This window comes from Lissotriton helveticus, chromosome 6 (genome assembly GCF_964261635.1).
Source record: "Lissotriton helveticus chromosome 6, aLisHel1.1, whole genome shotgun sequence".
Classification (NCBI taxonomy): domain Eukaryota; kingdom Metazoa; phylum Chordata; class Amphibia; order Caudata; family Salamandridae; genus Lissotriton; species Lissotriton helveticus.
The window spans coordinates 297,528,134-297,550,874 of NC_136067.1; the positions used below are offsets into that span (position 1 = coordinate 297,528,134).

The following is a 22,741-nucleotide window of genomic DNA, read 5'->3' on the forward strand; positions in this document are numbered from 1 at the left end:
TTTGGAAACTGTCCCAGATTGAGGCTGCTTCCCGCTTAAGAGCTATAGATCAAGCGAATTTAGAAAAGGTGCTGGCAGTTGTAGATAACAGCATTAACACGCTTTCTTCTCGCATTTACACTTTAGATAATATTGTTTCATCTGTTGTTGATATTGTGCAAGATGATGTCTCTGTTTTGTACCATGGTCAAAATCAATTGCGTTCCATTATGCAATTCGCATGGACTTTACAAACGTTAAAGGCAGGAAAAGTGCCTTGGCACTACATGAATACATCATCCTTGTTGCCCCTTTTAATTTGACTGACAAGAAACGGTTTATGTCTATGAAGGATGCAACTTTTTCTATGTTACATATTGAAAAGTTAGAACCTTTGCCATTTTCTGCGGCCGAAAGAAATTCTGCTTTGTGGCTTGTCCATGGGTTAATAACATTACCTTTTCCTTTGTTCAAATTCGAAGCTTGCATGAAGTACTACGCAATTGGCAGATATGAACCTCTGGGCACCGCTTATCTCCATGACGCTTGGTCGCTTCCTTTTACCTATAGGTGCCTGAGGGAGGGAAAATAGGTTTATTTGAATGGTGAGGATTGCACAACAACACCGGATCACTCATTAGTGTGTAGGAATATCCAATTGCATGGCTCATGCAACCAGGTTGCGCCTAATCTAGCCTGTGTTTTGAAAGGTACACCGACGCCTGCTATCACACCCACATTCACATTACTAGCAATCAGTAGTTATTTACTTTTAAATAATGAGGATTGTTGTGGGATGTTAGCTGGAATTCGTTACATCATTACAGTCTCTGAACGTGTAGTTTGTTGTAAAAACGTAATGTTTCCTCCTCCACGTGGGAAGCTGGATGTTTCCATCTGGCCATCGATTCCGACCTTGAAAGCAGAGTTCAACAAGATGAGTCGCATAAGAGCTCTTTTGTCTCAAAAAGAAGTCGCCCTCACATCTGCTCGTGAAACATTTGTCCTTCACGTGGCAAACGCCCGTACAGAGGTGCATGCGTTATTAAATACGGATTTGCCCTTGCATTTCGGTGAATTAATTCACACTATCTTTAATGCTTTCTCCACCACGGGGCTGGCTCACTTTTGTAAGGTTGTTAGTAGTGGCCTTGTGACTTCTTTTCAAACTATATTTGGTGTGTTCCCAGCATTTTCTCATTCGATTTTTTCCAGCCTATTTGGTGGATTTCCCTTGATGCTCGCTCTGGTTGCAGGATAACTTCTGTTGCTTTGTTTATTTCAAAATGGATGCACATCCTGTGTTACAAGACGATCTGCCACGGATGTTGCTGCTCCGCAACCGAATGCTTGATTATTATGAAGCGCTGCCTCTTGCTACATTGAGTGCAGCTTATGGATTATCGTTTCGGCTTTCCTTTTTCACACGCATCCAGCCTGTTTTTCATTGCCTGAGCTGTGATTTCGACTGGGCCCTGGATTTGTGTCTCTGCAATACGGTGTCTCCCAACGCGAATTATGATCAACTGATGAGCCCCTTAGTTGCTCATGAATTGCTTTGTTCTGGCGACGGGATTATGGCATTTGCAGCGATGCATGGAGTCTTGGGACGTTGAAATGTTTTTGCAGCGGCGCATGACTTCTTGGCACAAAATTATATTGTAGAGAACCGGAGTTGTCCTCTGATGGTACTAGAGGCTCCGGTTATTGAGGAACATGTATGTTCCTTCCCATTGCTGAATTGGATGGCTGAAATGTTTTCAGATGAGAACAATGACTTCCTGTTGGAGGCTGTTACAATGTACTGTGCATATACATTGTTGGAGTGAGATGCGTTTCCTCTTCTCTCTCTTTCATGGCCTATGTCAGTGTTTCCCAAACTGTGGTCCGCGGACCCCCAGGGGTCCCTGACACATTCCTAGGGGGTCCTCAGGCAGCAGTTTTAAAAGCACTGCAAAGTATCTTGTTTAATTACCAGTTTTCAAAGAACAATAAAAGTGTCAAGATAATGCCAGTGATTAATGTCCCTGCTGGAGAGAGATGAGAGTTTTGTCCAGTAGCAGCTTTGACTTATCTAATGTAGCACAGAGGGTTAATATGCCTACTGCAAAGAACGTGTACCATGCATTTTACAAAACAGTATTTTATATGCATAGGTCAGTGGGTTACTGCTTTTGTCAGAGATATTTTTTTGTTTAAGTGTAGTTCATAAGTGACAATCTAGCAGTGACATATAAACTGTCATCAAACGGCTGCTTGCAAACTGCAAGGTACAAGTTTGTAACTTATGTTTTTCCCAGTCTTTCATTATCTTGATGCTGTTAAAAAGGTTTTTTTGGGTGGAAATACATTTTTATTCTTAAAGTCAATGCTAACCACTGTGTTATGTTCTGAATCCTGAGTGTGTGCTTCTCCAGACCAAGCACTCTTTAAAAATGCTAATCAGTATGAATGCCATGTGAGTTCTACACCTTGTAGTCCCCTTTGCCTTTTGTAACATTTTAAATACACTGATTTACACGTATGATTCACTGTCTCTATATGTGTCTGATGTTAATTGCTCTGACATCCTACAATGGTATGAGAGATGCTATAAAAAAGGAAATACATGCGACAGAGGCGCTATGGAAAGATGAGAAGCACTGTTGGAGGGTGATAGTGGGGAATCATTGAAGAACCCCCAGAAACATTTTCGTATTCTGGTGCATAGTCAGGTCTTCATTTACTATTCTTAAAAGATAATACAATTCAATATATAATGATAAATGTGCTGTACACTGCACCATTGTTTCCTAAATTTCTTAGGGGGGGAGCCTCTCAAAGCCCCCTTTGTAGTGGTCAGGCTCACTCACTGCACTTGGTGTGCATCATATGGGGACTGGTCTGAAATAATTTGCCAGGGCTGCTTTGGGTTTCCAGTCTGGCTCTGGCAGGAGCAGGAGCCTCATACTGCGAAATAAAACCAACCATTGAAAAGTTAGTCACAGAGATGCAGCACCAACCTTCCCATTAACCTTTTTTGTTTTCTTGCAAATTCTTTCAATATAAAATACAATAGAAGTGGTGGAGAGTGTCTTTAGTCTCCTTGGCTTAACAACACACTCTGCCACTTCAGAAACGCAGGGCTGTACCATATGTACAAGAATATGGTGCAGCCCTCCGTTCCCCTGCGCTGGCGCCACACTTAACAGGGAAAGATTGTTTATGTACAGGAAGGTCCCCCTTCCTGCACATAAACAATCTTGAAATGTTGTTTTGTCACTTCTATGTGTGCTGCTTAATGCAGCACACATGGAAGTTACAAAATGTAATTTTTTAAAGATTGTTGATGTGCAGGAAGGGTTACCTTCCTGAACATAAACAATCCAAGGCGTTTTGCAAAAAGGAGGAGAAATGAAGCATTTCACCTTGTTTTGCCAAGTTAAGACAAGGTTTTCCCTGGCCTTAATTTTGGCGCTGCCTCCCAATAAAACCAATGGGTATTGCAGGGGAAACGCCCACCGCAACACCCACTGCCCACCCCTTGCTAAGAATGGGGTGAAAGGGGGTCTTACTTACAAGGCACCGTTAGGCCCCGTTAAGGGGCCTAACGTTGCCTTGTAAATAAGGCGAAGCCCCTATCGCCACTGGAACGTCTCAAAAAGTGATGTTCCTATGGTGATAGGGGCTTGTAAATATGTCCCTAAAATCATTAGTAGTTCGAGTAGTTGTATGCACACGTGTGTTAATTATTTTCGAATTACTGTTTTAATGTTTGAAATTTAAATCCTACAAATTGCTTGGTGGTCCTCGGCTTCCAGTGGTGACTCAGTGGGGGTCCTCAGGAGTCAAAAGTTTGGGAACCACTGGCCTACGTCACCTGTTGGAAATCGGATATTTTTGTTATTTTTGCCGTCTTAATTTTTTTTGCCCAGGCCTATTGACTTCCCTGTGCCTGTTAAAGTGATTCTTGATTTGAAGTATTTTAAAAATTTGTAGTTTGCTCCAGTTTTTCCACTGTGGCAATTTGAACTTGATTCTGACTCTTGTTCTTGAACTCTGCGTTCCAAATTTACCCCCTTCTTATCTGTACTCAGACCAAGAGAGGGTGTTGTGGGGCTGAGCCTTGCATTCACACAGTGTTAGGTTGACATGAGTTTATTAGAAGTTTAAACGCCATTTTTCCTTTCTGCTACCTTTTGCACACGGCACACACTTTATTAACTGTTTAGAGTTTAGCAGAGTGTTTTGCTTCACACAATAATAACGTGTTTTTCTACATTAGTAGCCTTGCTTGGTAAGCTTAGTCTGAACAGTGAGTGCCGAGGCCTTCTAGGTTACTTCAACACTGTGGTTGTTGTTCGGACTGATCAGCGCACGTTCTAGACATAACACATATGCAGCTGTGGCCACCTCTGATATTGGCGCGTTTAATAATGCACTGCATAGGCATGATCACACACACTTGGAGAACATTCGTGTGCTGAGAGCTTGTGCCGAATTTGATGTGATCCACTTCTGCTAATACCCGAGGTATGGGGCCGCCTATGTAATCCCAAGAGACCTTCTGTAGTTATAAAATAACCTACTAACAAGGGAGGGTGAAATATAGGTATATTTTAAACCTGTTTCCATTTAGCATTAAAACATGCTTTTTCCCTTTGTATTTTATGGAATAGTAACTATGCTGACAATCTTGTTTCTGATAATATGTCTGCTTGTATTAGCTAAGGTGCTGCGCATGAGAACACGTCATTAAAAATAAACATTTCAAACTTGCTCGTGTCTCTTTTTACTCCCTGTTTTGGACTGGTATGAGAGTATAACGAAAGTGTGTTCATGTTTTCCACATTGCCTGAGGTAACCTAAGTCGCATGTTCTGGGTTGTCTAATCATTGGTATTTTGGCAGAGCCAATGTAGCACTGATGCTAGTCTGGTAGGGGATTTTGGGTACTAAGGTGAGTTTTGGCACACCCTAATTCACTGAGGTCCCAAGTCTCTGTGCACAGTTCTGTGTAGGAGCAGAATCCCTGCAACAGAGTAGCAGCGACAGGGAGCAACCCTGTCAGGTATCTTGTTAAAGCTCTAGACTGTCCGATACCTGATTCCGGAGGCGGATACGAGCAGTTTCAGCCATCTCAGATAGTTTTCCCCCCCCCTCCCATCCGCGCAAGTACCATCCACATGTAATCCCACTCACAGACTAAAAGGCCTGCCTTATGTGTGGGAGACAGAGTGTTAGGAGTCGAGCAATATGCTCTATCAAGAGACTACGTCTCCCACAAGGCTTAGAGGTAGGAGGGGATTGTGCACTCTCCCATGAAGCTCTAGGATTGGTCAGATGATGGGGAACATATAAGCCAGCTGATACCTGTTGCCAGTGCTTGGCTTTCTTCGTTTTGGATTTTGGTCACGCTCTCCTGTTGTTGTTGGATTCCTGTTTTTGCTTCAGCCTCCTGAGCGTTGTGACAAGCTTCTGTGGGTGTCCTGTGGAACGCCGCCTTAGCGCGAGTCTCTGCTAATTTTTTGTGGTCTCCATCATCGGAGTGGTGCAGGATTCTGTTTCCTTTACTTCCCGCCCTTCCCTCAGTAAACGTCCTCCCTCCTCCCGTACCAAGCCATCGTGAAGTTCTTTCTACTTGCCTGCCATGCTGAGGTTCCTGCTTCGATTATCCTCCGTGAGAAGTGTAGGATAATTAACATTTTCTCATGCAAGTGTCTTTGGTTTTAACGGTACCCTGCTTCCCTTCATTGTAACGCGACTCTGCGTTCTTTTTTGTACAAGCAGCTGACATGTCGCGGGGGACGCCCCGCCAACCTATTTTGAAGCTCAGTGCTTACGAGCTTTTCCGTTCTCTTTTTTGGGATTTTTGCAGCACTGACAAAGATTGAACTCTGCAATGTGAGCGCGCTGTAGCGCTAGGAATATTATTATGTTGTCCTTAGTTCTGTAGCTCTCCTAGCTACTTCCTATCATTTCTGTCCTTGATGTATAAATAGCACAGGTGCGCTGGGTTTTGAGTTTTGTGGACACTGCAAGTTCTTCTATTTTTATGCCAGCCTATAGACTCTGGTGTGTGCTCATCACTGGAAGACGCTACTATTAAAAGGCCATATGTTCTGCCAGTTCTGCGAGCCAGTAAGTGGAAGAGTGCACAATATTTAAACAAAACTGTTTAGTGTGTGTTTTAACCTTTATATCACTGTTTGAACTCATATTGTTTTCCCTCTTGTACAGCTCTCCTGCCTTCTTGCTGGATTTATCCTTCTCCTTGTCGGCTGCTGTGGGACCTCTTGGTTTGCTGCTCTTGGTCCCTCCTTTTTGGTCATATCGTCTCCCTTGTGTGTTATCTCAGGCACAGGGTGGCGGTATCTCTGATAAAGGAAAGGACACTGTCTTCGCTCCTGGGGAAAAAAGGGGTCTTAGGCTAAGTCCCCTAAAAATACAACACAGAGAGCCCACTCCGATTTCTCAAGATCCGGCGCATGCCATACATGTGCGTGTCTGCGCAAGTTATGTGTAGTATTCCGCCCTGGGATAAACCAAGACTGATCTGGGTGGACCAGTCGGGTCATGTATGGCAATAGACGCGCCGCTAATACACCACTTAATATTTTCTCGTCTATATTCAGGAGAGAGATGAGCCTATAAGACCTCGGGGAAAGGGGATCCCTGTCCGGCGTGAGAATCATGGTATTGGAAACTGTCCCACTGGCTAGAGCTTCGGTATATACCTCAAGGAGGTGATCCATCCGCTGCGGGGCAAACGTCTTATAAAATTCACAGTAGACCTTTGCTCCTGGGACATTTCCGAGGCTTCAGCTGTTTAATGGAGGTTAGTATTTCTTCCCTAGTAAGTGGTGTCCCGAGGGCTTCCGCCTCATCCTCCCCAAGGGTGGGAAGCATTATGTCTTTAAGGAAGTCTTGAAATGTGATAGGGCTTGTCTGGGCAATTGTCGAGCAAGTCTGGCGCAGGTGGGTCGCAAATTCTTTAATAATTGCGTCCAGCATGTACATCACATTGCCTAAGCTATCACTGTGTGTGCTCCGTCTCCGTCCTGATAAGTCGAGCTAATAACGCTCCTGATCTGTCGCCCTCCATATAAAGCCTCTGCTTCTAGGTGGTGTATTTGTGCGTCTATAGTCGCTACCAGGCTTCAAGTAACTCTCCCTGCACCTGCGTACATGCAGTTCTATCTGTAGGGTTCTGATATAGCGCAGTCTCTAGGGTTCGTAAGCGTTTTTCTAGGGAATCAATATCATCACTAAGCTGATGGTAGACCCCAAAAGTGGTCTTCATACTAACCCCCATGATAACGACCTTCATAGCCTCCCACTTTGTAGATCTAGCGGCAGTGGACCCCTAATTCTCCCCAAAATTATGTTGGAGGGCCTCTGTAACAGTCTGTACATATGGAGGGTCCGTAAGGGCCTCAGCTCGAAGCCGCCATAGTGAAATGGGTGGTCTCCCCTGTCCAGAGGATAGCGTCAGCAACAAAGGTGCATGGTTAGATAGGTATTGCGGCAAATAAGAGATGGCCTGTGTCGTAGCTGAGAGACCTGGAGTAAGGCAACAATTATCAATCCGCGAAAAGGTGTTGGCTGCCGGAGTAAAACAAGAAAACTCCCTCTTACTAGGGTTTTGCGCTCTCCAATCATCGCGTAACTGCGTGCCCTGTAAAATACCCATGAGGATCTCACCATACGGGGTTTAGTGTTTTCTCTGAGGGGCTCCTGATCCAACGCCCCATCAAAGATACAATTACAATCTCCAAAGAGAAGAATTTCAGCCCCCATATAAGGTGTTGCTGCTTTCAGGACTGCCGTTTAAAACTCGGAGCAATCCAGGTTGGGCGCATAGACATTAATATACCCAGTTTCCAAACAGGATGACATATCTCCCTTCAGGATTGAGAACATGTTGAAGGTGTTGGAACGGGACCCCTGGGGCCACCCATAACAATGCCCCTGTGCAAAGCCAGAGTAGGATGTAGTGTAGATTTGTCCCCTCCAACGTTTACAAAGGAATTTTATAGTGTTCCCCCAAATGTGTGTCTCCTGCAGCCCCGCAATCGCTATTCCATATCTCTTCAGGAAAGTGTGCACTCTACGGCACTTGTCCTGTCCGGCCATTCTATGGACATTCCAGTTAAGAAACTTCAGTGTCTGTGCTGTCATGGCAATGTAGTGGTAACGAACATGTCCTCTCCCCTTCCATAGATGTTCCTCCCTTCACCTCCAATGTCCATGCGTTGCAATGTACTCTCCATGTGACTCCATAAGTTCCCCAACAAACAAATAAACTCCCAAGAACTGAACATTCACTGTCTTTACCCCCTCCCTTGGGCAGCAGTACAAGTTTGAGTATACGTTCCCATATAGCCAACCATACATACCACCCCATACTCCCTCTTCAAATAACAACTAAGCACTGTGCAAGAGATTTGGGTATCCTGATGGACCTGGTCTCTAGTAGGGACGTCGCTACTCCGGCGGCAGCCCAAGTCCCTAATGCATTAAGTGAATTAACATGATCCCCAACCCGTACCATGGTCGAAATGAAATAAAGCGAGGCTAAACATAACAGCCTAGGGGTCAAGAGGCCACCTGAGCTTCAAAACGCCCACCTCCCTGAAAACACTCCCATAACTACTACCAACCAGTCGTTCCAAGACCCCCAGGGGTTCTAAACATAACATAGACTTATCTGCACAGTTAAACAGTTGCTGTGTAACTCATAGGATTCAGTCATGACTACTATCTGGGCCCTCCGCTCCATGTTCAAGTCCGGCGTCGCCTCCATCGGATCCGGGACAACCTCCGAATCGATGTCTGCAGTGTACCATCTCAGAGGACTGTGATTCGGCCCAAACTCATTGTTCTCTTTTTAGGCGCCTGTCGTGTAGGCTGTCTACGGCCCTTCAAGGGAGACTTCAAGACTTGCGTCCCGGCTGAACTCGTAGAGGGGAACAGGCACCTCCCCTCTGGGACACTGGCGTACAACCAGCCTCTCGCCTCGTCCGCCGAGAAAAACGACAGGGCCAGGCCTTCACTCTCCACTCATAGTTTTGCAGGGAACATAAGGCTATATTTAAGGTCCAGGTCCCTGAGCCTTCGTTTGATTGTGATGAAAGTCTTCTCTGTTCCTGCACTCTTTTGGTGTTATCCGGATAGATAGCTATAGAATGACCCTCGAAGAAGAACCGCCGCCCTCTGCGAGAGAGCTGAAACAAAAGGCCTCTATCTTTGAAGTTAAACTATTTTGCGATAATGGCAAGGGGGTGCTCTAGGCCTAGGTGGGCCATCAGCGCACTATGCACCAGCTCAATACTGAAGAATTTCGACAGCTACTTGGGAGCCATTTCGCAAGTGATCCAATCCTCCAAGAACAGGTCTGCCTCAGGGCCCTCCGCCTTCTCGGGAAACCCCACAAATCTTAGATTCCCCCTTGGAGACCGACCTTCGGAATCTTCAGCCCGGTCTTCGAGCCTATTCATTTGGCGTTTCAACTCTACCACCATGGCACTAAGGCCCTTGACCTCCTCTTTAGGACCTCTGTGTCTTCTTCCGTAACCGTCAATCTTTCCAAGACTTTCCTGAGGTTACACCTCAACAGATTAACGTCAATAGCCACAGCATCGATCTTCCGGATCATGTCATCCCTGCTCGACTGAACGGCTCTAATAACGTCCATCAGTGTCAGAGAATGCTCGCCAGCCCCCTTGAGGGCTCCCTGTTCCGGTGGGCCATCCTCGTTTCTGTCCCCCTGGCCATGGGGTATGGGCGGGGTGTAGTTCAGTATTTTATTAGATTGGGTTATCGTTGTTTTATCGTTACCCATCTTGGCCGGCTAGGTGCTCCAGCTGTATCTCATGCCACCTTCCCGGATTGTGGATCACCGCAGACCAGCTCACCACCTCCCTCAGCCAGAGCCCACCCGCCAACACAATGGACCCCAACGAAGCAGCCCGCAACTTCACACAGTGGCTGACCGCCTGCGCCGACGACCTCGCGCCACTAGAGAACCCTCCCAGCAGACCCAGAAGCAAGAAGGCATCCTGGTTCACCGACGACCTCAAGGACTCCAAGAAGACCTGCCGCACCCTCGAGAAAGCCTGGCTCCTCGACCGGACCACCGACAACATGACCGCCCTCAAACACGCTACCGGCAAGCACCACCAGCTCATCCGCACCACCAAGAAGAAATCCCTGAAGGAACGACTGGACAACAACGCCCACGACAGCAAAGAGCTCTTCACTATCGTCAAGGAGTTCTCCAACCCCAGCACCGGCACCAACGACATCACTCCGTCACAAGACCTCTGCGACTCCCTCGCCTCGTTCTTCCACCGCAAGATCGCCGACATCCACAACAGCTTTGGCGCCCCACCCACGCACCCAACCGTCGAACCAACGCCCCCCACCGCCACCCTTCGCACCTGGACCACAGTGACCACCGAAGACACAGCCCGCACGATGAACACCATCCACTCCGGATCACCGACCGACCCCTGCCCACACCACGTCTTCAACAAGGCCAACTCCACCATCGCACCCCAACTCCGGAACATCATCAACGCCTCCTTCAACACCGCCACCTTCCCGGAGAGCTGGAAGCACGCCGAGATCAGCGCCCTCTTGAAGAAACCTACAGCGGACCCCACCAATCTCAAAAACTTCTGCCCCATCTCGCTCCTTCCTTTTCCTGCTAAAGTCATCGTGAAGATCGTCAACAGACAGCTGACCGCCTTCCTCGAGACGAACGGATCCCTCGACCCCTCGCAGTCCGGCTTCAGAGCCAACCACAGCACCGAGACCGCCCTCATCGCAGCCACCGACGACATCCAGACCCTGCTCGACAAGGGGGAAACAGTGGCCCTCATCCTCCTGGACCTCTCCGCTGCGTTCGACACGGTCTGCCACCGCACCATAGTCCAGCGCCTCAGCAACATCGGTATCCAAGAGAAGGCACTGGAGGGGATCATTTCGTTCCTCGCCGGAAGAACACAAAGAGTCCGCCTCCCCCCGTTTCGCTCCAAGGCCACCGAAGTCATCTGCGGCGTCCCGCAAGGATCTTCACTCAGCCCCACCCTCTTCAACATCTACATGAAACCTATCGCAGCCATCGCACGCCAGCACAACCTCAACATCATCTCTTACGCCGACGACACCCAGCTGATCCTCTCCCTCACCAGAGACCCCGACACCGCCAGAACCTGCCTACACGAAGGGATGAAAGACGTCGCTGAGTGGATGAAGGACAGCCGCCTGAAACTGAACTCGGACAAGACGGAAGTCCTCATCCTGGGATCTTCGCCCTCCGCCTGGGACGACTCCTGGTGGCCCCCAGCCCTGGGCACCGCACCCAAGCCAACCGACCACGCACGCAACCTGGGCTTCATCCTGGACCCCTCCCTCTCGATGACCAGACAAGTCAACGCCGTCTCCTCATCGTGCTTCAACACCCTGCGTATGCTTCGCAAGATCTTCCGCTGGATCCCGACCGAGACCAGGAAGACTGTCACCCAGGCACTCGTCACCAGCCGACTGGAATACGGAAACACCCTCTACGCCGGAACCACAGCCAAGCTACAGAAAAGACTCCAGCGCATCCAGAACGCCTCCGCCCGACTCATCCTGGATGTCCCCCGACGCAGCCACCTGAGGAACCTGCACTGGCTCCCCGTCGACAAGAGGATCACGTTCCGGCTCCTCACCCACGCACACAAGTCTCTCCACGACCTGGGCCCCAAGTACCTCAACGACCGCCTGACCTTCTACACGCCCACCCGCCAGCTACGGTCCACCAGCCTCGCCCTCGCAGCCTTAACACGCATCCGAAGAGCCACCGCCGGAGGAAGATCCTTCTCTTACCTGGCTGCCAAGACTTGGAACTCCCTCCCCATCCACCTTCGGCTGACCCAGGACCATCTCGCCTTCAGGAAACAACTCAAGACCTGGCTGTTCGAGCAGTAGCAAACCCCTCCCCCCAAGCGCCTTGAGACCCTCCCGGGTGAGTAGTGCGCTATACAAATGGCATGATTGATTGATTGATTGATTGGAGGGGCGCGTGTCACTGTGCACTAATTACACAGCCTGCGGGGCCTAGTATATACATGAGTTCAATGGTGGCCCAAGGACTCTCAACAGCTGCAAAATCTCCCCCAGTACTCAGTGTGTCAGGTCCCCTCCGGCCACAGGATATCTACTGCTTCTCAGTCAGCTGAACTAACTCGCCGTCTGGGAGCCTTCAGGTCTCGTCTCACAATAAGGCTCTCTCCAATGACATACGGTATCAGCAGGACTGGCCAGGGCACTGGGTCGGCAACTCACACCATAAAAACGCTGCTCACCAGCGTCTCAGAGCCTGTCCATGCTTGTGCAGCCCCCGCCCCGCCGCCTCCTCCAAACATCAATGCACTGCCCGATGGTCACTACACCCTCGGCCGTCCAGCTCTCGTGGACCACGTCCCGACTATCAAGGGCTGGTATCATCGCTCCGAGGTGCCTACTGGCGGTGAAGGATTACGGCCTTCCCAGGCGGCTCACAGGCCTGCTGATCGAACACCTGAGTCTGGTCCCCCCAAAGCTTTCCTCGTCCTTCAGGTTGCAGGCACCCCATAAGCCCGGGGAACACACGTGGGCATATATCCGTTCGTGTCTCCGTTGCAGGGGGGGCCGCCAAGCCCCCACATTGGGACACAGACCACTTGGGCAGGAAACAATCAGCACTCGGCTCCACGGAGTAACGGTCCACCACCGGCAGACGCAGATCTTCCCTCTGTGATATTTGTCGGCACTCCACCACTCACCAGGGCTGCCGCGTGTGCCCCACCCAGCCAGCAAGGCTCCGCAGATCCATAGGCCGAGCTGCTCAGTCTGACCTCGTCATTCCAGCTCCACGATGGCGCCCACTCCTCCGATCGATGGGGACTTAGAGCTCCGAGCCAATTCTCAGGGCTCCGAACCTCTCGTCTTTTTCATGATGTGGGTGGAGGTCCCAGAGAACCCAGGAGACTTACCACTTAGTCCTAAGGGACCAGGATATCACAGGATATTGGCACAGCAAAGGCTGCCTCACGGAGCTCTTTTCGAGCACGTCTAAGTGGCCATGTTAGCAAGCCTCGCCCCCGCTGTATCGCATCATAACCAGCAGAGGAGCGGTCTGGTCCTTGGAAGCTGGCCTATCGTATCGTGGCCAGCAGAGGTTTTGGCTGGTCTTTGCTTTATTCTTTCTTGCATTTTACACCCTTCTTGGACTCTGGAAGAAGCTTTCCGCATCCGCTTTGGTGCCTGTGGCATCAAGTTGGTGGAGGCCCGGAAGTAATTTCTCCCACCTTCTCCAATGAAGGATATCATTTTGCAAACAACCAGAAAAGTAGCAGCAAGAACACAAGATCACTGTCTTGAAATACATGTTAAGGAATTTTAATACCTTTCTGGCCTATCTAGGCCATATTTCAATGCCCACTGTTTTCGTCATGCTCTCTGTTGCTGGGATTCTGCTCATACACAGAACTGTGCACAGAGACCCAGAACCTCAGTGAATTGTGGTGGACCAAAAAACTCTCCTTAGTACCTAGAACCCCTAACTGACTAGCATCAGTGCCTCATTAGCTTTTCGTCCTTCAGCAAAGATACCAATGATTAGACAACCCAGAAAGTTCGACTTGGGTTACTCTCAGGAATGGTGGGACTCAAGAACACTCTTTCGTTTGTTGGTCTCATACCAGTCCACTACAGGAGTAAAAAGAGACATGGGAAAGGTTAACATGTTTATTTTAACGACGCGCTCTAAGATGTTATGTTATGTGATATCCATTTATAATGTGCTCGGATACTCGTGAGTGTCCCGGCGCGATGCCAAAGGGGTGCTAGTAGAGGCTATCAAGCAAAGAGATGGGTCTTAAGTTTCCTTTTGAACACAACTGGGTCCTGGATAGACCGAAGGGAGGGCATTCCAGGCCTGCACACAAGCAGACATATGATTAGAAATAATGTGATCAGCATTGTTACAATTCCATAAAACACAAAAGGAAAAATCATATTAGAATGATAGTGGAAACAGGACTTATAGTACCTAGTATGCCACCCACCCTAGCTAGGAACTATGTTTTATAAAAATATATAGAGTAGGGGACCCCATACCTCCAAGATCAGCAGAAGTGAATCCCATCAGGATCTGTAAAAGCTCTTTCTCTTTGGAAACCGATTGTTCTCCCAGTGCCTGAAATTATACCTACAGTGCAATATTAAAGGTGCCAGAATCTTCGTTAGATGCAGCTGTCTGCATGTCCTGTATAAAACGTGAGCCGATCAGCCCGAACAACAGCTACATTGTAATGATAACCTTAGAGGCTTTAGCACTCACTGTGCAGACTAGGGTCACGATGTAAGTCTAGGGATGTTGAAAACAAGCCATTCTCATGTGAAGACATTCACGTAGCCTAACTTACAACAACAGTTATATGCAGTGTCCGGTGCAAAGAAGCAAAAGGATAAGATGGTGGTTAAACTTCTAATAAGCACATGCTAACATAGCAATGTGCGCACGCATGGCCCTGCCCTCACTACAACTCCAATTTCGGGTGAGGACGATTACTACGAGTCTGATAACTTACACTGCTTCAACCTGATCATTCAGAGTTTTCTTGTAGACTTGCAGAACGCAAGTGGGCTAGTTACCTCACCATGAGGTAATTTTCCTGTTCCAGACAGCACTCTGTTCTTGGAGCACTCTTATAGCCCAAGTGCTGTATGCACGGAGCTGCTTCTTCATTTAGCCTAGATTAAGTGCCTCACTTAGAGTTTTGTGGTGCAAGAGCACCACCATAAATAATAGGTGCTCCTACCCCACCAAGCACGTAGCTTCCCTGCTCTATTTTAGTGTTGGAGAAATTGCCAGTTTTGCAACAGTGGATCTTCCTCTGAATCCATCAGTGTAAACCTCTTACCTGCTGACCTATCTGCAAAGGTCACAATTAAGGTGGTCTAGATTGGGAAAATGTAGAATGCACATTTATTTTTGGTTCAAAGAAAACAAACTCCATCTCTGGGAGCTTGTCTTCTTTTAACAAATGTTTTTTTCGAACACGTGCTTTAAACATGCTGCCTGCTGACCTTCAGTGCTTTAAAGGAAGCTACAGCAACAGCGGCTCCCGTTACAAAACGGACACCTCTGTCAGGCATGCAGATTTATATATGAGTTTTACATAGGGCTAGCTAGACCCAAAGGCATCAGAGCGTACCTCTAAATAAGGTGAAAGGTACTCTGCCAAGGTGGCAGAGGGTACTGACCACAACCATCTGCCTGAATGAAATAGATGCAGCCAAACAGGGCATGCAAACAGATTTATATATAAATGAACACCCCTTCTCCCTTCAGGTGTCCTCCTTAGACAACATCCATTGATGTAGTCCAATGGTTTTTCAGGGACCATCCGGGCTAAAGGAGGGGACCTGCCCTTTGGTGGACTTTTTGGGGTAAAGGTGAATCACGTGCTCTTGGAGTTTACCTAGAGCAAAATCATTGCTAGAGCTTTTCAACAACTGACCTATCCTGTCAGGAAAGGTTACAGTCCGTGATTTAACCATGCAGAGACAGCAGGCTTAGCTTCCCCCAGTGCAGTACATCAGAAGAAATCTGTGAGAGAAAGCAACTGCATTTACTGTCTTTCTTCTTCTCCACCTCCACAACATCAAAATCTGTCTGAATGTTTGATCCATTAAAATCACAACTTCTTGATCAGTGGAGTGGTAGTATATTTCCTTTATCATTGGAAGAAGATTTGGTCATTAGGCAGTAAGATTAGTTCATTGTTTCCCTTTTTAAAGTAGCTTTCTCCCTCCTGTCACTCCTCAAATCTCCGTTACCCCACAAAAACAATAATGAATGAGAATTTGTGTTTGCTTGTGAAAGGAGCAAGAGGGATACTTTTCAAGATGCTTTCTAATTCAGATGAAATGAGGAGGGCTATTTCTAGTTTTGGACCTACAGTTGCTAAAAAGTACCTCAAAAAAGGAGAAGTTTTCTATGGGAGTAGTTCTGGACACTTAACATGCTGGAATTTTTCCACCAAAAAGTGAGATCTATTTCATAGATGGTTGCTGTAATTTTCACAGAATCCATTCCAGACTGTCAGGCTAGTTTTATGTATAGGTATGATGAGTATCAATGTTTTTCCTGTTTCCTTCCACTTGGTTGCAGATGAGACTCCTATAATGGTCACTAGACTTGCAGTGGAACCAATTGGGATCTGATCTACCTTCCTCTCCATACCACTGTAAATGTCGATCACCTTGAACATGCAATGGCAGAACCTGTTAGACTTTCTGGTTGCAGGCTATGATGATGAAAAAGGCATATCTGCAAGAATGTGGCGTACATCTAGTAAATATAACTTTCAACCTTGTGGTTCTCCCACTTGAATACTTCACTTTCAAGAATACTACATCACAATGCATTCACCATCCATAATCCCACCTTCCTCTCCTCTTACTTGTTGACTTTATGCTGGTCTTTGAGCATATTGGCTAGGTTCGCAATATAAAAATACCATAGACATACGTCTATTTTTGTGAGGCTTTGAATTTGTATACATTGGTAATTATGCCGCTGATATCACTTCCAGTTACATAAAGACTGTAATAATCAGAGTCCTTTAAGGATAGAAGCACAATTTCAGATTGCACTATTGCTGTCTTTCTCTTAAGAGTTTTTCCTTTCACTAACAGTTTTTTATTCACCTGCGCATCTATACCCCTCTATGCAGATTGCTCGGGTGGTCACAGCATCACAAACGGAATACTAAGAAATTGAGGTGTAAGATGCTGGCAGGCTGCGATGAGCACACTTGTTAGGTCTCGCCTGGCGTTGCAGCGCGAAAGCGCTGTCGCCAGCGAGACTTATTGTGATCGTCTTGGCCTCCAAGTGGTACAGACCGGTGCACGTGCTGCGATTGGGGTCTGTGGACGCTCACGTACCGGCACACGCACATCTCCTGTCCCGCAGGCAAACCAGCATGCAGTTTCGCTTTCGCCCCATCGTTGGAGCAGCCCGCAATGGCGGGTCTGCTCAAGAAATGAACATTGATACTGTACAAATTGAGAATGCTCATGTATCAGTTCTGTTCCTACTGTGAAGCGCTCTGACACCTTCGGGTAAAGTCCGCGCTATATAAAAACGCATAAATAAATAAATCCCCCACTCACCCGGTCTGCGGGAGGTGGATCCTCCTCAACGGCAGCGTATGGCGTCAGGGAAGGTGCTGCGGGGCGGAGTTGGACTGTGTGCCCACTGGCCGCATGGCGGCTAAACATGCGCTCTGCCTGTAGCGCAAAGGCCGGTCTATCGAGGCTTGCAGGCCTGGGCATGCGCCTTCCAAAAGAGCATTGGTAACCGCCCACTGCAGGGAGGAGATGCAGTAGTAGAGCCCGTGCTAGTGACCCTTGAGCCAATGAACAACCTGCAGAGCTGCATCTAGCCAATCCCATGCCAGGCTCTAAAGGCTCAAAGCTAATGAACATCGGAGAAGATCTCTGCAGCCCGCCCTCTCACGAGTACCTAAACCTATCGGTGTGATGTAAACAACGGGGGTGCAGCGTGGGCTACGGGGGGGATGTCATCATGAGAGATGTGAAGAGTGAGTGAGGCTTCAGAGCGAGGGTCGGTGTCCTCTCTGCACTTGGACTGAGGCGTGCTTTTGTCCAGTACAATGTCTGTGCACTTGGTGCAATATGCACTGCTGGACGGCGTCCTGTGCAGTGAGATGGGATGGGTGCCTTCTAAACAGCGAGAGCATTGTATTTGGGTACTCGTCGTTCAGTGTGAGCCTGTGCACATTAAGGCTTCCATGGTGAGCGAGGTGCGCTTTCTGCACTGTGAGGCGTGATGGTGTTGAGTGTGTGTGTGTGTGTGTGTGCACATGTGTACAACAGGTTGGCGTCCTGTGCAGTGAGATGGAATGGGTGCCCTGTAAACAGCGAGAGCGTTGTATTTGGGTGCTCGTGGTTTACAGTGTGAGCCTGTGCACAGTAAGGCTTCATAGTGAGCAAGATGCACTTTCTGCACTGTAGGGCATAATAGTGTTGTGTGTCTGCACACGTGTACTCCGGATTTGGAGTCCTGTGCAGTGAGACGAGCACTCTGTAGACAGTGAGCACGTTGTTTGTTCCTGGTACACATTATGAGTCTGTGCGCCGTGAGGCTGAAGTACAGTGAGCAGCCAGAAGGCACTGAGTGTGTGCGGAACTGAACCTCCCCGGCAGTGACACTCTCCCCTCCTTTACAGGGGGCTGGATCGAGCAATGCAGGGGGCTTGGAAGCTATTTGCATAAAAGCAGGGCGTTGTGTCCCCATTCTAGTTTGCGAGGCAACGGGCGTTCTGTATCACACAATTTCTACGTGTAATGACATCATGGTGTTTACGGTTCGTGGGGAGACGTGTGTGTATGCAGACTGTCCTCATGTCTGTGCCGCTGCCCAGTCCTGACCTTGTCCATACCCAGCCCTGCCCCATATATGTGCCCCTAACCCAATGCCCTCTCCTGTCCTCATGTCTGTGTCCCTTTAACACTAGCAATGTCTCTACCCCTTGACCACTACTGTCCTCGGTGTTTGTGTCCCTTCCCCAGGTGCTTGTGGCCCTGTTAAAAACACTCTACCCACCCCTGCCTGCACCACCACTAAAAACACCACCAGTACCAAAACCACCACTATCATTATTACTATTAATACACTATGGTGATAGTAATAATATTAGTAATGCTTATAATACAAATGGGAAATTACTATTATGAATTACAATAGATATTCTCTTTTAAAAAGCCAATACCATTTACAATACCATTTACAATACTAACAGCTCTAAAACTCGCAGTTGCGAGACCTATTGCATTGCAAATGCTTGTTTTTTAAGCATTGGTTACAATAGAAATAGACAGACTTCCTCATAGAGAGTTACAGGGACTCTTCATGGTATAATGTTGTTTATTAGCTTATAGAGGAAGTGGATGCAGTGAAACAGATGAGGCAAGGATTTGTGAAGACTTAGGAGGAGGTGGCCAAAGTGGGCAACTGTCAAGGCACATTAGGGATTTTCAAAGAAGTAGTAGGCAGGATATGCCTTTCCTGTGCTTTGTCTAGCAAATCATGATGTGGACAGAACAAAGGGTTGAAAAGATGTACCCATCATCAAGCAAAAAGGAGAGAATAAGAGTTCCTCTGAAACAAAAATAGAACCTAATCAAAAGATAACATCACTTACGTTAATTAGGATAATTTTACAGTCAAATTGGCCTTGCTCATTTTTGGTTATACTGCCTTTGCTCAACAAATTCACATTCTTAAATGTAGCATATTGGCTGCAGTACCATTCACAATATATTAACAAAGAAAATGTTGAGAGACAGGAGTACAGTCCGTGGCGTTCTACAAACACATTTTACTAAGACATTGGAAAACATGGATGGTAAAGGAATGTTTACTTTTGGTCCTTTTTTATAAGTACATTTGTCTTACTTGAAAGAAATATGAGCAAAATTCCCCATAAAGTATATTAGATTGCTTTTAAAAGCACTTACTTTTGTCTACAGGCACGTGAATCTGGCACCATTCAACGATACAGTCTGCCTAATGTTGGCTTAGTCCAGAAAAATGTCCTGAACTGTCGGGCCCATCAGGTGTGTTTAAACTGCAACTCAAGGTGAGTTTGAACTTTATTTTACTCTTCTTTGAGTTTTTCTCCTAAATGAGTAACATACCTTGGAGGTTTAGGAACTACAGCAAGAGCGACCACAGATAAACCTCCTTGTGTTTTTTAGGTTGAGCCTGGTGGAGAAGCGTGGCTCAGTGGTTAGAGGCGGCAGACCCAGAAGCTGAGATCGACCGTGGACCAGGGTTCGATTCCCTGCCTCGGCGGGTCTCGGGCTCAAAAATTCCACGGACTCGACAATTCTCGCTCCGGTGCCTACTCGAATCACGGGGTCACACTCTGCAACTCTGGGCAATAGCTTGCTTAATCTCCACTACGGCCCCTCGCGGCGGGATGCATGGCTTTCACCTTGTGGACACCCTGCTGGGGTTTCTCACAGGGGAATACCAGGACGGGTTCCCTAAGCAAGCGCCAGGATGCCCTTTGGGTGACAGGTTTGCGCTATATAAGTACACCTACATTTACATTTACATTTACAGCGCAAGCGCTGCTCTGTGAGACATGCTGTATGGAGGTAGGGACTTTAAGCTCTGCCCACTCTCCACCCACATTTTTATTGGCTTGTGTCATTTTCCACTGTAGACTGTGGCAGTTCATTGGTCAAAAGGCTTAGTAGTCCCTCCTTGATATCGCCTTGTCTCATTTTTTACCCTTATATGGCGACAGCTCTTGTTACTTGTGTTGTTGCTTAGGAGGCTTTAATTACTGCATCCGAGCACTATTTTATCAAATGGCTTTGTCCTGCCTGGTGTTTCAGGTAGGACACTCTCTCTCCTAATGCTTTTTTGTATTTTATAGCACACATTTGCAATGCAATAGGTTTCACATTTGCAAGTGTTTAAGCTATTAGGATTGTAAATGACAATGCCTTTTATTTACCTGTTTTAAACTCATAAATAAAAGACATTGTCATTTACAATGCAAATAGCTCAAACTCATAAATGCGAGACCTATTGCATTGCATATGCTTGTTCATTCTAGAGCGAGGAAAGAGGGCCAGTGAATTATCTTCTTCCTCCATATAAGAGACTAGGACTCCCTGAAGTAAAGAGCTCCTGCAGTTCTCAATTTCATACATGATTAGATTATCGTATCTAGTCTTTTATCTTTACATTTGGTACTTGTAGAACTGTACTACAAGTGTCAGGATGCAAAGGAAAAATCCAGACTCGAGCTGTGGATTCATGGATTTTATAAAACCTGAGAGCTTTGAAAGGTATTGTTTTGATCAAATTCTTTGTTGAACTAGACAAAATAAATGTAATTTTCCCAGTTGATTAAGGATTCTGTGCTAAGGTCACATTGTACCTATTTTTTTATTTGTCTTTAATTTTCATAAAACACCACATTGTTTCCTTTTGGTTCTTCCAGAGAAACCTACATATTGGTTTAGGAGAACCCATTAAGAGTTTATCAGGTAGGAGTCTGTCTGGATGTAAGACATTGTCCCTACCTAGCATTCCTTACTTCCTACCACAAAGTCTAGACCTTAGTTAGAGGCCAGCCTGAACAACTGAACATTAAGAATTGCTCTGAAGGTCACATTCAGGGAATTTCAAAGAACAGAACTCCTAGAGATCAGCCTACATTTTTAGTCTCTTGAACACTTGTTGATTAAGGTGGACGGAGTAAAGCTTTAGCAGATGACTCAGGCATTTCTTCTAGCATGCTTTATTGTTTTTCTGGACACTTTTAAGCTGATTTCTAGAGTTCACCAGTCAGTGGACTTCTTTCAAAACTGGCTTTACGTACTCTGTCTTACAGAGATTTAAGCCAAGTCTAGTTGCCACACTTGCATTTCTTTCTATTCTCCCTGTTAGTATTTTTAGGAAGCTTTGTACACACCACATTATGGCAGCCACATTATGCTATCACAAAAGATCTCATCAGATTCATATGGTGGGTTGTGTGGAGTAAGGGTACGTTTTTTTGTCTCCATGATTATTCATGCTGATACCTTCAGCCATAGATATTAATTTTGGGAGGAAACTGCACGTAAACTTCACATAGAGCTCAATTGCTTTTTGATGGCATGTGTGTGGTGGACTTCAATGTGGCCATTCAAATGGCATGGACTATGTGTCTGTTCCACCAAACACAAGGATCTCAGTCTTCGATCTATTTAAACAAAGGAAGCTTTCTTGTAACCAGTGATGGCCCAGCCTTCCTGTGTATTCCTATATTAAATGTTGTATCATTGGCATACAATTGTAGGAGCATCCCATATTGTTCTGTAACCTGGATAAAGGGGTATAAGACTCAGTGAACGAACTGAGTCTGTGGCACTCCATAGGGCACTTTACATACAGAGGAAACTGGTGACTCAATTACCATTTGCTGGATAAGACGAAGGATGTATCAGATTTTATCTAGGACATTTGGGTGTGTTCGGTAATTCATTGACTGGACCTTTCCTTCTAATATTCAACCAAACATCACTAGACAATGTTATGGTGCCTGTTTTGGTTGTCATGCCACAGGTTATTCATAATATAAAATAATAGAATTGCCCAATATTTTGCATCATCAATTGATGTAAATCTCAACTTCGTACCTGTTAAAACATTGTTGTTTGTGTGTGTGTGTGTGTGTTTCAATTATCCTATAGTATTTCTAAACATTTTAGAATGGTGCCCATTATACCATACCCTTTTATACTCCTTTCTCACTTTTTTAAAAATACATGACTAATGCTCAGATTACTTACTGATAATTTTCATCATTTAAATCCCTTCTGCACATTCCATTCTGTATTCCGAAGTGTGTTCACCTCAGTCAACAGGCATTACGTTGCCAAAGCCTACTAAATCTAAGAAAATCGGCTTCCCTGCCCAGTCTTCACCCACTACTTTTGGAACGTTCCATGAAGTGAGACCCAAGCTCACTTCAGATCTAGTTCTAGGAGGAGCGTGGGAAAGTGTGAATCATAAGGGCTGAGGTGAGGAAGTGCAATATATCAAATCCACTCTCCATTGTCTTGTAACGTCTACGTGATTGTGTGATGCACTCAGCGGGGAGATGTCTAGGCAAGAGCATGGAAAGTGGATTTGATATGACGCACTATAGCAA

General features: G+C 46.6%; 1 protein-coding gene across 1 annotated transcript in view; it reads left to right on the forward strand.

Annotated features, from left to right (window-relative positions):
• The window catches only part of WDR35 (WD repeat domain 35), a 501,592-nt gene that overhangs the window by 191,937 nt on the left and 286,914 nt on the right, over window positions 1-22,741 (forward strand). The window contains exon 16 of the mRNA XM_078647744.1: window positions 19,554-19,663. Coding sequence (XP_078503870.1) covers window positions 19,554-19,663 — 110 coding nt within the window. The remainder of the gene's footprint in view (window positions 1-19,553; window positions 19,664-22,741) is intronic.